This window comes from Saccostrea cucullata, unplaced genomic scaffold (genome assembly GCF_032062105.1).
Source record: "Saccostrea cucullata isolate Sc308-1 unplaced genomic scaffold, CSIRO_AGI_Scuc_v1 ctg6030, whole genome shotgun sequence".
Classification (NCBI taxonomy): domain Eukaryota; kingdom Metazoa; phylum Mollusca; class Bivalvia; order Ostreida; family Ostreidae; genus Saccostrea; species Saccostrea cuccullata.
In genome coordinates this window covers 18,763-34,966 of record NW_026929363.1, presented here as the reverse complement: position 1 = coordinate 34,966, position 16,204 = coordinate 18,763, and the positions used below count along the sequence as shown (strand labels likewise).

At 33.8% G+C, this 16,204-nt stretch overlaps 1 protein-coding gene across 1 annotated transcript; it reads left to right on the top strand.

The window, feature by feature from the left end:
• Window positions 1–9,558: 9,558 nt before the first annotated feature.
• Window positions 9,559–11,411, top strand: LOC134280612 (transcription intermediary factor 1-beta-like). The gene has a single exon (XM_062763055.1). It carries the CDS (start codon window positions 9,561–9,563, stop codon window positions 10,707–10,709), a length of 1,149 nt encoding a protein of 382 aa, XP_062619039.1. The 5' UTR covers window positions 9,559–9,560; the 3' UTR covers window positions 10,710–11,411.
• The last annotated feature ends 4,793 nt before the right edge of the window (window positions 11,412–16,204 follow it).

Here is a 16,204-nt window from a genome sequence, read left to right as displayed (position 1 = left end):
TTCTTTATATCTCAAAAAGTATTGAGAATTTGTAATACGTCAAAGAAGCAAAGTTGTTCAAAATATCAAGCTTTATCTAATGGCGTCGTCAAAAAACGTCCAGCGACGTCACTTCCGGTCAAACCGGAAGTAGTCAAAAATTGCATATTTTTGCTGTTCTTGACAGGTTTTTGGATATCATATGTCAATGGAAGCTTAAATCTTAATTTTCCGTCCGTTGACGTCACTTCCGGTCAAACCGGAAGTAGCTAGAAATGGCTTAATTTGGCAATAATTAACATAGATTTAGAGGATTAAACCATTTTTTGACTTCATTACTCTATTTTTTTAAATGAAAGTTACTTCCGGTAAATCAGGACGGAAGACCTACTCGTTGCTTTGCAACGAGCTCGGCTCTAGTTTCTTATTATTATTAAGGTCTTCCGTCTTCAGCGGAAGACCTTCTTGTTATTCTTCGGTTTCTTTTTCACTTTTTTTCTTACCTATTATTATTCTTTTTTTTCTTACCGATTTTGTGCACGCGATTTCTCGAAAACGGCCCGATGGATTTCCATGAAACTTTCAGGACTCATGTAACATTACTTGAACTTGATTCATTTTTTTCCGTTTTGATGACGTCACTTCCGGTCCGGAAATATTGTCGATTTTATGATTTTTGAAGGGTCAGGTTGTCCGCGAACGTTCTAAAAACTGGCGTAAGATAGAAACGTGAAAATTTCAGGTTTGATAGTCCTAAGTCTATAGATGTGCAAAATGAATTTCATTTTTATCAAAAGTGCCGCGCGTCGGCGCTCGCTATGGCCCGAAAATTGTCCTATCGCGAATTTCAAATTTTTTACAACCTTTTCTATGATACCTTTTTCCTTTGAAATATTTTGTTATAACATATAGAACAAAAGAAGTGTAGAATTCCAAGATCTTTCAAATGATATCTCGAAAAAAGGGCTGGCCCCTAAAATTAAGGGACTGGAGGGGCCATAAGTTTTTCTTTTATATCTCAAAAAGTATTGAGAATTTGTAATACATCAAAGAAGCAAAGTTGTTCAAAATTTCAAGCTTAATCTACGGGTGTCGTCAAAATACGTCCGACCATGTCACCTCCGGCCAAACCGGAAGTAGTCGGAAAACGCGTATTTTGGTCAATCTTGACAAGTTTTTGGGTATCTTATGTCACTAGGAACATAAAAATAAATTTTCCGTCCGTCGTCGTCACTTCCGGTCAAACCGGAAGTAGCAAAAAATGGCTTATTTTTGCATTAATTAACATAGATTTTGAGGATTCAACCAATTTTGGGGCGTTATTTCTCATATTCGTTAAAAATGAAAACTACTTCCGGTCAAACAGGACAGAAGACCTACTCGTTGCTTTGCAACGAGCTTTGCTCTAGTTATTATTATTATTATTATTCTTTTTTCTTCTGACCAAATTTTGTGCAGGCGATTTCTCGTAAACTATTCAGTGGATTTCATTGAAAATTTCAGGAATTATAGGTCATTATATGAATTTTATATAAAATTCCGTTTGTTGGAAAATTCTTAACCAGTGCCAAGTTATGGGCAATTTCCTGATTTTAAAATGCAATTTTGTCTTCGAATGTTCTCGAAAACGGCTCAAGATATTAACTGGAGACTTGTTAGAGATGATAGACCATGAGTTATAGATGTGCAATTTTGCCTTCGTTTGTGTCGTCAGTACTTCCGGTGGCTACAGGAAGTGAATTCAAAATGTGCACGTTTTCAACTTTTTTTTGTTTTTCAATATTTTTCTTTGATATAATTAATATTAATGGAGAGCCTTCTGGAAAGGCCTAATATATAATTTATTTTAGAATTGATCAATCCACACACTAGATATTCGCATTTAAAAATCTGAAGCGTGTTCAAGATGGCGGGGCGTCTCCGTGAACTCCGCCATTAAGCAAGTCGGGTTCTAGAAGGTCAGCTGAGCGTTTAGATGAACGAAACTTGTACCAAAAAGATTTATAAAATGTAAAGGATTCTTTAGATTGCTACATCGAAATTACGTTGCATTGGGTATTGTTTTAGTATGAGGTTTCCTCAAACGTCCATTGAAATTGCTTTTGTCTGCATCTCAAAGTAGAATACAACATGACTACAAGTGGAAATACGATGACAACAATCTTTTGTTTTGCACCAGGGAAAACTTATCCTAAACCATGGTTATAAGTAATAGCTTTTCAAGAAACTTGCCTGACTTAATATTCACTATGTTTCTGAAGTATTACTTGACTTCTGTTTATTTTTCCACGCAGGTTGGTGACATATTAAATGAATAGAAAAGACAAAAATAAGAAAAACATTTTTTTAAAAAGATTGTTTATTAAAGGTTTTATAAATATTCTTGTAATAAATGCAAGTTATTGAACATAAATAGAATCAGATTCCTTGACCGTCGGAGGGCGAGCGATTTTTTGTTTCAGTGTAACATTCCAGTTTTTTCATGAACGTGTAACTCATCTCCACTTTGGGGGTAAACAGGATACAAAATTCATGGAAAATCTTAGCGAATTTACAGCTTTAGTGTTACTTGGCCGTATACGATATTATATTTGTATAATGTGAAAAATATACTTTCTAACGCTCGAAACTCCGGTTATAAGAACATACATTTCTAATTTTCATTGAAGCTATCACATGCATTAAATAGATCAAACATTTCAAAGGAATAGCGTTAAGAGCTACTTGTGACGCTTGGCACGAAATAAAGTATCATGACCCGACTTAAGTAGTAGACAAATGGAGTGTGCAGTGCACAATAGTGCACAAAATATATAACATTGGTATGCCTGTATATGGAGTTGCATGGAATAAAAAGTTAAATACATATCAAAAAAAGAAAAGAAAACAGTATCATCTGTTCATCACTCATAGATTATCTATCCTAAAAATTACTGTTAAAACTCAAGTAACAAACTCCGATGTGATCATCTTGAGCAGAGTTTGGCAAGCTGCCTGTCATTTTACAATTCCAAACTGAATTTAAAAAAAAATGTAATGTAAGTTGGAATCAAAAAAAGCAATCTCGCGATGCTCGAATATTAAATTTGAATTGGGTTCCCAAAGGTTTAATGGGTAACGCAATGGATTTTCACGCTGGCGACCCGGGTTCGATCCCCCGTGTGTCCGATTTTTAAAATCACTTTTTCAGTTTGATTTTACGTTGTTTTTTTTTTCTGAATCAGACGGAAGACCTCTCGTTGCTTGCAACGAGTTTCGTTTCTAGTTATTCTTTTTTTTTTAGACAAAATTTTGTGCAGGCGATTTCTCGTAAAATATTCGGTGGATTTCAATGAAAATTTCAGGAATTATAGGTCATTATATGAATTTTATATAAAATTGCGTTTGTTGGAAAATTCGCTACCAGTGCCAAGTTATGGGCAATTTCCTGATTTTAAAATGCAATTTTGTCTTCGAATGTTCTCGAAAACGGCTCAAGATATTAACTGGAGACTTGTTAGAGATGATAGACCATGAGTTATAGATGTGCAATTTTGCCTTCGTTTGCGTCGTCAGTACTTCCGGTCGCTACAGGAAGTGAATTTAAAATGTGCACTTTTTCAACTTTTTTGTTTTTCAATATTTTTCTTTGATATAATTAATGGTAATTAAGATCCTACTGGAAAGGCCAAATATATAATTTATTTAAGAATTGATCAATCCACACACTAGATATTCGCATTTAAAAATCTGAAGCGTGTCCAAGATGGCGGCGGTCTCCGTAAACTCCGCCATTAAGCAAGTCGGGTTCTAGAAGGTCAGCTGAGCGTTTAGATGAACGAAACTTCTACCAAAAAGATTTATGAAATGTAAAGGATTCTTTAGATTGCTACATCGCAATTACGTTGCATTGAGTATAGTTTTAATAATAGGTTTCCTTAAACTTCTATTGAAATTGCTTTTGTCTGCATCTCATAGTAGAATACAACATGACTACAACTGGAAATACGATGACTACAGACTTTTGTTTTGCACCAGGGAAAACTTATCCTAAACCATGGTTATAAGTTATGGCTTTTCAAGAAACTTGCCTGACTTAATATTCACTATGTTTCTGAAGTATTACTTGACTTCTGTTTATTTTACCTCGCACGCTTATGACATATTAAATGAATAGAAAAGACAAAAATAAGAAAAACATTTTTTAAAAAGATTGTTTATTAAAGGTTATATAAATATTCTTGTAATAAATGCAAGTTATTGAACATGAAGAGTATCAGATTCCTCGACCGTCGGAGGGCGAGTGATTTTTTTTCAGTGAAACATTCCAGTCTTTTCATGAACGTGTAACTCATCTCCACTTTGGGGGTAAACAGGATACAAAATTCGTGGAAAATCTTACCGAATTCACAGCTTTAGTGTTACTTGGCCGTATACGATATAATATTTGTATAATGTGATAAATATACTTTCTTACGCTCGAAATTCAGGTTATAAGAACATACATTTCTAATTTTCATTGAAGCTATCAGATCCATTATATAGATCAAACATTTCAAAGGAATAGCGTGAAGAACTACTTGTGACGTTTGGCACGAAATAATGTATCATGGCCGACTTCAGTAGTAGACAAATGGCGACAATAGTGAAGAAATATATAACATTGACATGCCTGTATATAGTTTTGCATGGAATAAAAAGTTGAATACATATCGAATAAAGGAAAGAAAACAGTATCATCTGCTCATCACTAATAGATTATCTATCCTAAAAATTACTGTTAAAACTCAAGTAACAAATTCCGATGTGATCATCTTGAGCAAGTTTGGCGCGAAGATTTACTCGTGGGGTTTAACGCATTATTATGAATAGTGACCGCCTTTCATTATTCTAAGACAGATGAATTGTTTCAGAAGTAATATACAAGTAGATTTAGAGATGTGGTCCCAATAGCGTAACAGTAAGCGCTTTGTATTTCCATGCTGGCGACCCGGGTTCAGTCTCCTTTGTTTCCATAAAAAGTTTTATCACTTTTTCAGCTCGATTTTGCGGGTTTTTTTCAGAAACGAACGGAAGACCTCTCGTTGCTCGCAACGAGTTTCTTTTCTAGTTATTATTATTATTTTTCTTCTTCTTCCTGGGTACTTTTTTGTCCGGGAATGATCTTGTAAACTGTTCGTCCGAGGTAGGTAAAACCTTTTTAGGGTAAGTAGACATGTTATGCAGATTTGCGGAATCAAGGTCATTTTGCGCGCACGTGCTTGCAAGAGCGCGTACGTGCAACACTTGAAATAACCAATATAATAGATATAGTCGGAACTTTTCTATTTTTTGATAAAATGCTTTGAAACTCATAATGTAAGGATACATTAGTAGTATAGACAAGATGGCATGGTCAAAATAGCAAGATCTCACGCGCATGCACGTGCGCTTCGCTCTGATTGGCTGAAACTAAAGTCTCAATATCTTTCTTGTTTCTTGTCATAATCTTTTGAAATTTTGAACATGGTCCTACATTATGAAGATCTACAGCAAGATATATTAAAATTTTAATAAAAGCATGCGCACGCGCACGTGCTGTAATCTGATTGGCTAAAACTTTAAATGGCTATATCTCCTTTGTTTTTTGACGAAATGCTTTGAAATTTAAAACATAGTCATGCATTACGATATCCTAAAATATGATATAGAAAATATTCATGAAATCACGCGCATGCACGTGTGCTGCAATCTGATTGGCTGAAACTCCAAATGGCTATAACTCTCTTGTTTTTCAACCAAACAGGATGAGATTTAGAACCTGGATAAATATAAGGGACTCCTACAAGAAGGTGTAGTCATTATGCACGTGCGTGCACGTGCGTGCACGTGAAATGAGTAAAATAAAAAATACACTCGAATGAGTGCATTTTTTAATACTTTTGGATTAAATGCTTTGATATTATTAAAATTTAAGATAGTGTAGACAAGATAATATGGTCTTTACGCACATAAACACGCGTGCAATGCCTATTTTTTAAATATATTTTGTATTTTTCTTGGAAGACCTTGATTAAATCTAAATTCCATAAAGTATTTCTTATTTAATAGAGATAACAGGGAATATGGCACCAAAAGGGAGTTGGGGAGCGTTTGGGGAACATCTGTAACGGTCCCCGTTACAATTAGCACTAGTTTAATATTTAGAACTCGGTGAATATTTTCTTGGGGGAATTTTGACCGCATATACTAGCGTGAATTATTCCCACACGGAAAAAGGGAAAAAATATTGGTTTGTGCGGATTTGATTTCGTGGTCCTAAAATGTTTAGCGGTTTTGCATATGCAATTTTACATTTTGTGGTGTCATAAATTCGTGGGTCTCTCGATATCTCGAAAAAAAACGAAAATTAAACCCCCACGATAAATAGTGATCTCACAGTATTACTGTAGAAGTACTTTTTTCCGCATGGTATTAATTTACGCTATGTACGCGGGCACAATTTTTCCGCGGAAATTTGTCCAAGCGTACTTAAGATAAATCTAAGGCATTTAGTGACAGACTGAGAAATCCGCGTAATTTTCTACCCGCGAATTAAACAGAAATTGAGATTCCGCGTAATTATGACCCCCTGGAAAAAAGTACGTCTACAGTATTCTATTGTTATTAGCCCCGATCCTTCAACTGGCCTCGGAATTTCATATATATTAAGGATTCTGTTGAAGATTACGCCAGGAGATGGGCCAGGTATAAAAAAGAAGACTTTGACACTTTGTCAGAATCGATTTAATGCATCAGATCCATGTTAAAATAGCGTATTAAAAGACTGAGGGGAAATATAACAACCATCTATCCTTCTGTATTCAATAATCCAGAAGTGAAAAAAGTATTAGATAGATTACATGATCAGTACGTACTGGTCCCTGCTGACAAAGCAGGTAACAATTTTTTGTTTGTTTGTAAGGCTCATTATATAAATTGTATTTCAGAAGAACTTGATTTTAATTCTACAAGTGGTAATCCAACTTAAATTCATAGTTCCCTTTCTAAGGAATAAATTCTTCAAAATCATATGTCAGTTTTGAATATTTTTAATATCCCAAAGAACCAAAATGAATTTGAACTACAATATATATATATTGGATTCCGAAACTTCATCAGAATCCTTACAAACAAAGGTACATAGCGGGTTGCAGTAAATGTTCAACCAAGCCTCTTTCTTTACTCCTCACTAAGATATTAACAGTAGTGAAGGAGAAACTTCAAGAGTACTGTGCAACAATATATTCAAGAAGTGGTGTTAATATGATGTGGATAATTAAAATTTCCAAGGAACTTTTGGACAATTTGAAATCACAAGATTTTAACTAAAATCAACAGCTTAAAAAGTTACGACTTTTCAACTTTATACACAACAGTTACTATTCCCAACGATAAATTAAAGTTCAGTCTTTTCGATATCATTGACAGCTGCGTTTTCAACTCTAAAATTTACTTACTTTGTCATTGGTGATTTGCAAAATAATTTTGTTAAAAATCATTCTGATTGTACACACAAGTACTCTGAAGTCGACATCAGAAAGATGCTTGAGTTTCTGATTGACTATACTGAGTATCTATTTTGTTTTTGGAGACTCGGTCTTCCAACAATCCATTGAAATTCCCGTGTTACCAATTGCGCTCCGTTATTAGCAGACCTATTTTTGTATTCATATAAAGCAGATTTTGTGCAAAATCTTATGTGTGAAAAGAAGAAAAAACTTGCTATGGCCTTTAACTCGACATTTAGATATATCAACGACGTACTGTCAATTAACAATGGTAATGTCCATTCTTATGTTGATACGATATATCCTGGTGAGCTTGAAATAAAAGATACCACAGAGTCTGACACATCTGTTTCATATTTAGATATTTTACTTGAAAAAGACGTTAATGGTAATCAAACAACCAAGCTCTATGATAAACGTGTTGACTTTAACTTTTCTATCGTCAATTTTCCTTACTTATGCAGCAATATACCTTCGTCACCTGCATACGGAATTTACAAATCTCAGTTGATTCGATACGCAAGAGCATGCTCTATGTATGAACAATTTCTACAACGAGTTAAATTATTGACAAGCAAGAATATCAGCAGTCTCGTTTAAAGTCGTCATTTCGTAAGTTCTGTGGTCGATACAATGAACTTGTCAGCAAATACAATTTATCATTTAGACAGACGTTTTTCATACTAATTGTTAGTCCAATATTTATACACTGAATTAACGACGGAATTTTCCGTTATTTCCCGATCAAGACAAAGAGCAAAAGGCGGGTGTGACCGGTCGGCAGGGGATGCTCACTCCTCCATGGCACCTGATCCCACCTTTAATGTTTGCTCTTCCCCTATTTTGTATTGTTTTATGGACTTTTGATCTGGAATACTGTTCGTTATCTCCATATGTTTCATAAAACTGTATACTGGACTAAAATGACTCAAGGGAAGAGTATATTTATGCCTCCTTGCCCCTTCCCCGCCGATTCTTTTGGCCTAGAGACTTCTTATCTTTAACTTCTTGAACTTTTGTTGGACCTGCTGGACTTTGATATTGAATATTGATTGTTATCTCAATTCCTTCATTACATAACAAAATTTCGAATTTCTGTAGCTAGATTGTTCAAACTTTGAATTATTGCAGGGAACGCTGCTGGTAACACTCTTGGTGATTGGAATGATCATGTCCACCGCGACAGCTCAAGGCATGTGTAACGCGCGCTGTGCTTCTGATCGCACGGTCTGCCAGCGAAGATGTAAAAATCTGAGCTTCACCAAGAAACGGGAGTGCAGCAACAGATGCGAGACGACCTTTACACGGTGTAAGAGAAGGTGTGAAAAACCAACACCCTGGAGCGGATCCTAGATTATCAAATCTTAATCAAGTTATCAATGTCTGAGTCATTGCAAATAAAAAAAAACAAGTTTTGGACTCCTTTTTCTTAGTGAATACCGTGAAAAGAAGGATGATGACTATACAAGTAAATATGGCAACATTGCATATTGGACTCTAAAAGCCCGATTTTAGTATTACAGGGTAGATTTACACATCATTGTGGTATATTTATTTCGATGTTCTCCCACAAACTACTTGCATTTTATCTCCCCAAAAGGAATAATACTCAATATTGCATTGAATTGTGACATAATGCACTTGCCAACTTACTGTTAAGCTTCCTCTTTTTTATTTGATTTTTCATATGATAATGCCTGCAAAAACACATTCAAAACAAAAAATGTTATATTCTATTTTAACAAGTTTATATGATTATAATAAAGGGTGAAAACCACATTTCCAAACAATGTATTAGCGGCAGAAGCAAATTGAAAGTGTAAGATAAAAAAAAATTCTGACCACCCCCCAGTTCCGACGCCTATGCATTGACCCTCATTTTCGATTACTTCTACAATTTTATTTTCAAATGCATTGGGTTTGACATTTCATCACTTTCGATATTTCTTCCGTGAAATTATTACTATCAGAAAGAAAGACAAGGGTATAGCGACTTCCTGTTACCATAAAGACTAATGAAACTGACAAAACGGATTATTAATAACATATAGACAAGACATGGCCTCGGCTTACATGCAGTCAAAATTTTTAGACCTTAAATTGTGCTCCATTTGTTTGGCACCGTTCAAAGTCCCAAGATGTCTGCCATGCTCTCATTCATTTTGTCACCAGTGCTTAAGTTCTCACATTTTGTCAACATGTGAACAAAAAGATGTACCATTGGGATTTTCTTGTCCGTTGTGTCGTGAATTTGTTCCTTCTTCGGGACAACCAGATGATTTGGATCACTGGGCAGAAAGATTTCCTGTAAGTACTATACTGGCTCAGTTAACAGAAGAGAGTGAAGCTTTTACAACCTGCTGGGCTTGTAGAAGGGAAAACGAAGACGAAGAAGCAACCGATTACTGTCTTACATGTAAGGAAACCCTTTGCAAACTTTGCGCAAAATATCATCGCAGAAATTTAGCCAGTCAGAATCATGAAATATGTTTGATCTCTGAAATAGGATCACATAAAATAAAAGAAAATAATGACACAACTTTTTGTGACAAACACGAAGGAAGATCTATAGAGTTCTACTGTAATGATCATGATACGCTGTGTTGCGCAGTGTGCATTAGCTCAGAACATAAAAAATGTGACAAACTTGTCACCTTTGAAGAGGCTGCAGAAAATCTTCAAAGACAAGGTTTTATAGAAGCATTATTATATGACATCAAAAGAATAAAAAATGAATTAGGAGAAGCTAAAAAGAATGAAGAAGGAAATGCTTTGGCTGTTGATGACATGTCTGAAAGAATTACCAATAAAGCACAGAATTTCCAACAAGAAATAATTTGTTATCTGAATAAGTTAATGGAAGATTATATCAATGAGATTGCAAAGAAAAGAAAAGATGCAGTGCGGAAGTTGGAAGGAGGAAAACTTGACATTACCGACCGAAATGACTTTTTGGAATATTTGATGAAACTCCTTAAGTCATTAAATGACAAAGGTAATTACAATGCCTTAAAGTTTGTTCAAGTCTGCAACATGGTGCGAGAAAAGGTTGATCTGATGGCAAAATATCCAGTGAATGAAACATCATTCACCTTGTCATCAAAGCTATCTAATAAGTTTAAAAAAATACTGAAACTTGGGAATATTACGCTGTTGGAATCTTCAAGAAAAATATGCGAAATAACAAACATTAAAAAAATTAAATTTACACTTATCTCATAAAGTGATGTTATGTTCAACAAAGTGAAGGGTTGCGCGTTTACATGCAGTGGTAATATTTTGTGCACAGATTATGGAAAATCACACTGTGTCATTTTTTTTTAAACAAATTTAAAGCACACGCCCGAGATAGCTTTCAATGTTGGACCTTCTCCAAGGGATATCGAAGCAGACATGGACGCATTTTACGTTACCCAGTGCGATGACCAAATAACACATGTTCAGAGATTTTCAGAAAACAATTTTCAACCTTTGGGTTCGCTGAATGTTGGAAAATCTTGACTAGGAATCACCATTGTTGGGGAACATATTTATGTTGTGTCTGAGAAGTCTCTCATTATAAAAATGAATAAAAATGGAGAGGGTGGTCCAGATGTAGTCTACCAGCATAAAACAAAAGGATTGCGATATCTGACTAGCATTAAAAATGAAAAGATTGTTTTCACTGATTTCTCGTCTGATTCTGTATCAGCGCTTCGTTTGAATGAATCGGGAGAAATTGCATAGACGTACACTCACCGTGAACTACAGGGTCCTTATGGGCTTGATAAAGACCCCGGCTGTAATATATATATGTAGCTGGAAAAAAGAACAATAACATACATATACTATCTATGTCTGTTTCTTTGATAAGAATTTGAAAAGATATAGATACTCCTGTGTGTATTAAGTTCAAGAAGTGTAGTTTCACTTGCTTTCTTGCACGAGAACATACTAAATCAATTGGTCAAGTGATGTTTTATAAATTTGTATGAATATCAAAGTTGCATACTGTGATATCTCAAAATGTGGTTATGATTCCAGCTAAAAATTGAATAAAGTATAATAAAGGATATATTGTTGTTTAATTTTTTTTAGAAGTTATATGAATTTTGATAGATATTAGTTCATGATTGAAATATCATTTACATTTAAATCTAGGTCCAAAACTTTTTATATGCCTGGACATATGTTATTAATGTAATAACATTCTTTCCTTTTATTTTTTGAATTCATAAGATTGCGGAAACTGCTGGAGATCTTCGGAGAGCATTAAATGAATTTTGCAAATATTGTGAAGAATGGAAATTATGTATTAATATTAAGAAAACAAAGATACTTATTTTTTCAAAGGTAGACAGCCAAAGAATATTAATTTTTTTTACATATAAAGGCAGTCATAGAAGTAGCCAAGAATTTCAATTATTTGGGGATTGTATTTTCTCGTACAGGCTCATTATGTAAAGCAAGAAAACACCTATGCGAACAAGCACAAAAGGCAATGTATGGTGTGATACGTAAAATTAGGCAGTTTAATATCCCCTTCGAATGTCAATTGGATTTGTTTGATAAAGTAATTTTACCAGTATTGTTATATGGCTGTGAAATATGGGGTTATGAAAATATCGATATTATTGAACGAGTGCATTAACGTTATTTAAAACATATATTGAATTCGAAAAGTAACACTCCAAGTTATATGATTTATGGAGAAACTGGAAGGTTTCCATTACACATAAATATTTACTCAAGAATGATAAGATATTGGGCAAAACTTGTGAATGGAAAAGAAAACAAATTATGTAGAATAGTATATATGTATTTACGTAAACAACATGATAAAGAGGAAATGAAAAACTCATGGATTTCATTTGTACAAAAGATTTTTGATAGATGTGGTTTATCAAATATCTGGTATGAGCGCGAACAATATTTTTATAATGTAGAATGGATAACTGCTACAGTCAAACAAAGATTAAAAGACCAATATATTCAAAAGTGGAATAGTGAAGTCCAAGAATCTTCAAAAAGTTTAAATTATAGAATTTTTAAAACCAATTTTGAGTGCGAAAAATATTTAACACTGTTATCATTTAAATTTAGAAAAACTTTTACGTTTAGAACCACAAATCACCACCTTCCAATTGAAAAAGGTAGATGGAATGGTACTCAAAGAAATGAAAGAGTTTGTAGCTTATGCAGTTGTAACCAGATAGGAGGTGAGTCATGTGACCATACATCCTTCGTCCCCTTATTCTTATTTCATCAACTTGTTTGTCAATAATTAACCCTGTTTAAGAAAAAGTTCGTGCAAGCTAGCTTTTGCTTATAGAATCAAACCCCATTTGCAGATGATAAGGGTGTATTGATTCATAAATGAGGAAAGTTGACGATTGAAAATTTGAAGTTAAAGCAAGATTTTGAAAAATTTCTGCTTCATATGAATATAAAAATAGGTTGGCTAATTGGTACTTCTAACACTGAATTAACGATACATATTTTAGATTCTATAGAGAATTCGACTTTCGATTTAAATTGTCATTAAGGGGGGCGACTCAAGTTTCCATTGCGCAACACTTCACGCACTATAGTAAAATGAAGCGCATTTCCTGTTTTATAGCAACTTTTTCCATTTACGAGCGTAATTAACAAATTTAACAATATTGAGAAATTACAGGTTGAAAAATTCAATTACAATTTTTAAGACCGATTTTTAAAAGGATATTTTAACTGATAGGTAGATTGACGTCGTAAAACTAGACAGTATAGAATTTTGTGTTTCTTACATATAATGTATAATATAGTATTACTCATCATAAATTATAATCTGAGCAAAAAGTCTATAGTAGTTTTCGTATAATTTGCTTTAAATTGCGAAACATTGGCAGTTTCCTTTATAGTAGATGTACCTGTATTTTGAGACGGTCCTTTTAAATACCTGGATGGTAGATTTTTCTCAAACTTGGCATGTACATTGAAGTCAATGTAAGTAAGATATTTTATAAAATTAAGAGTTTCGCTATCGAGTTTTCGCACAATAAAACCCCAGTCGGCTTCCTTACATTGCTAATCTAACAGCTTCTTAGAAGTAATCTATATGACAATTGAGTGACTTTAGCTTTTTCATCATCAAATTCCCCAATGTATAGAAAAAAATATTTCACATTTATCTGAATATGGAGTTTTCCACCCAGGTGATTCGGTAGGACGAGCTTACTTTCTGAGTATTAACGATTTTTAAAAGAAGGCAGGATATTTACAAGTAAATTAATATTACAGAGCTTTTAATATTCTAGTTTGAGGGCAGGGTTTTGTAAACTCTCTGATTGTAAAAAGAAAGCATGACATTTTCATTAGAAGCATCTGTTTTTATTTGATTCCCAAACAAACACAAATCATTCTTTCTTAGAATCAAACAATCTATGCTGGAAATGACTTAAATCAGTTTCTTCGACATCGTCTGTTGCAGGTTGTGACGGTATTCTCGCAGGTAGCGGTGCATTCCCGTCTCCTCTTACTAGAACTCAATTTTTCACATTTTTTCTGACAGTTTCGGCGAGCGACATTGCAGCGATTTGTACAATTATCAGAAACCGCTGTTGATACGATCATTCCAATGACCAGCAGACAAACCAATAGTTTGATCTTAAAGGTATAGAAGAAAGTAAGTCAGATAATATTTTATACATTTCTTGTGTCAGATGGAGAAACCATATGAAAGCTCATTTAATTAAATGTGAATGCAGTTAAATGAACAATCTTATTCTAACAGTTAAATGTACATTAGTCATACATGTAATTCGATGGTAAGGATTTTTAATTCAACTGCAATAGGATGTCAATTTACTGATAAGAAAAACCCGTATCTCCTTTGAAAGGTATAAATTGCAACGAAGGGAACCAAAAATCTATTTTACTGAAAATTTTTATTTTTACTTACGTTCATTATGCACTTGGTAAACGATTCAGACAATATCTGTGATAGATAAAAGATAATACCATAATAAAAAGAATCTACCGATAGGTTCTAATTTAATGATCATTGGTTAGGATCTCAAGAACTTATTGATAAAGTTCTGAAACTTGCTAGAATTTTAACATCTCTGTGAAACGTGAAATACATACCGATATGCGTCGTTGGAAGGAACTGTATTCTGTTCAGAAAAGTGGGACTTTTATACTATACATAGATGAATTATCAGCAAACTTTGAATAGTTATCTGTCACCAATGTTAAATTTGTAACATTTCTCTTGCATCATCTGGTACTTGACTTTAGGGGTGTGGCTCAGAGAACGTTAGCATAATCATAGCTGCCATTATTCATTATATGGTATGACACAACACTGCAACACTGCATTTTTATCAAGAACTGTTACTTGTTTTAGTATCAGAAGCGAAATCATTGCTTTACTCTGAAGTGGACAGACTGTATTTTGCAACTAAAAACAATGTCATGAACAATTATTTATTCATCATTTATTTAAGACAGAATATCAGGGTGTTTGATATGCATTTCTATGAACTGTTAATGATTTTGTTGTTGTTGATTTGAATGTTTTTATAAAAAATAGGGATGGCAATTTGTAACCGGTTGTGATTTTTCTGGCATTGAAAATTAAATAAGCAAAAAAAATATGTTAATGTCTCTAACTTTTGCTGACTGTAAGCAGATAGGTCAAAGTTGCCTTAAATATTCAGAAAAGAACATCAAAAGTGGAGGTATATGATGTAAATTATTAGGTATTACAAAAAAGTGTCAATTTTATGTTAAAATTGGCTCAGTTTTTTTTTAATTTAAAATATATTCATTCATAGATATGGATTGAACAGCAGGCATAACTGCCTATGATCGTTCTCTCCAGTTTTTTTTTCTAGACTTTCAGAATATATTTACTATTTTTGTCAAATTTCATTGAAAGAGTTCATAAGAAATAATTAAATAGATATTTCAGAACCAGTATACAACATTTCACTACAAAAAACAGCTGTCTGTTCAACCAGCATATTAAAATAGGAATCTAAAATTAACAGTACTATATATAGTAGTTCAAATTCAACCGCCGTCTTTTCATGGAATGCAGGATATGGAGATAGCGAATAGTATTCAATATCAAAGTCCATTAAACAATACAAAACAGGAGCAGAGCAAATGCGGACCTCCAAATCATCAACGGTGGGATCAGTTACCATGGAGGAGTGAGCATCCCCTGCCGACCGATCCAGCCGCCGTGTGCTCCTTGTCATGATCGGGAAATAACGGAAAAATCTATTCAATTTGCATTGTAGAATCTAGATTTAATGCTAGAACTTAAAACTGATGCAGAATTTTAGAAATAACTGTCCAGACCAAAATTTGCTCAGAAGCTCATGATCGAACCTCCTTAAACTACAATGTGTCAACAAGGCATTGACTCCATTAAGTTTAGTTTTCTCCATAAAGTTTACTTATATTTAATCCCAGAAAGGTTGGGTATAGTATTTCAATATAGTTGAGTTGACGACTATGTCATGTTTTTCTCGACAATTTTTAAGCATCTGAAAAAATTTTTTTAAAAGGGCAAACATTTAGGGAAGCCGGCTATTTCAACTGAAAACAGAATACATCTTTGTTGAGAAGTATGCCAGACGATGTGTTTAATATGAAAGAAAAGACAATATCTAAATGAGCCAGATTTTTACTGTAAAAACCTCTGTTGAATCACTAGTATTTAAGAGCAATTCTAGGACCGATTTAAC

Bases quoted from the DNA above. Each gene is read 5' to 3' on its own strand.
- LOC134280612 (XM_062763055.1), top strand. From the start codon at position 9,561: ATGCAGTCAAAATTTTTAGACCTTAAATTGTGCTCCATTTGTTTGGCA.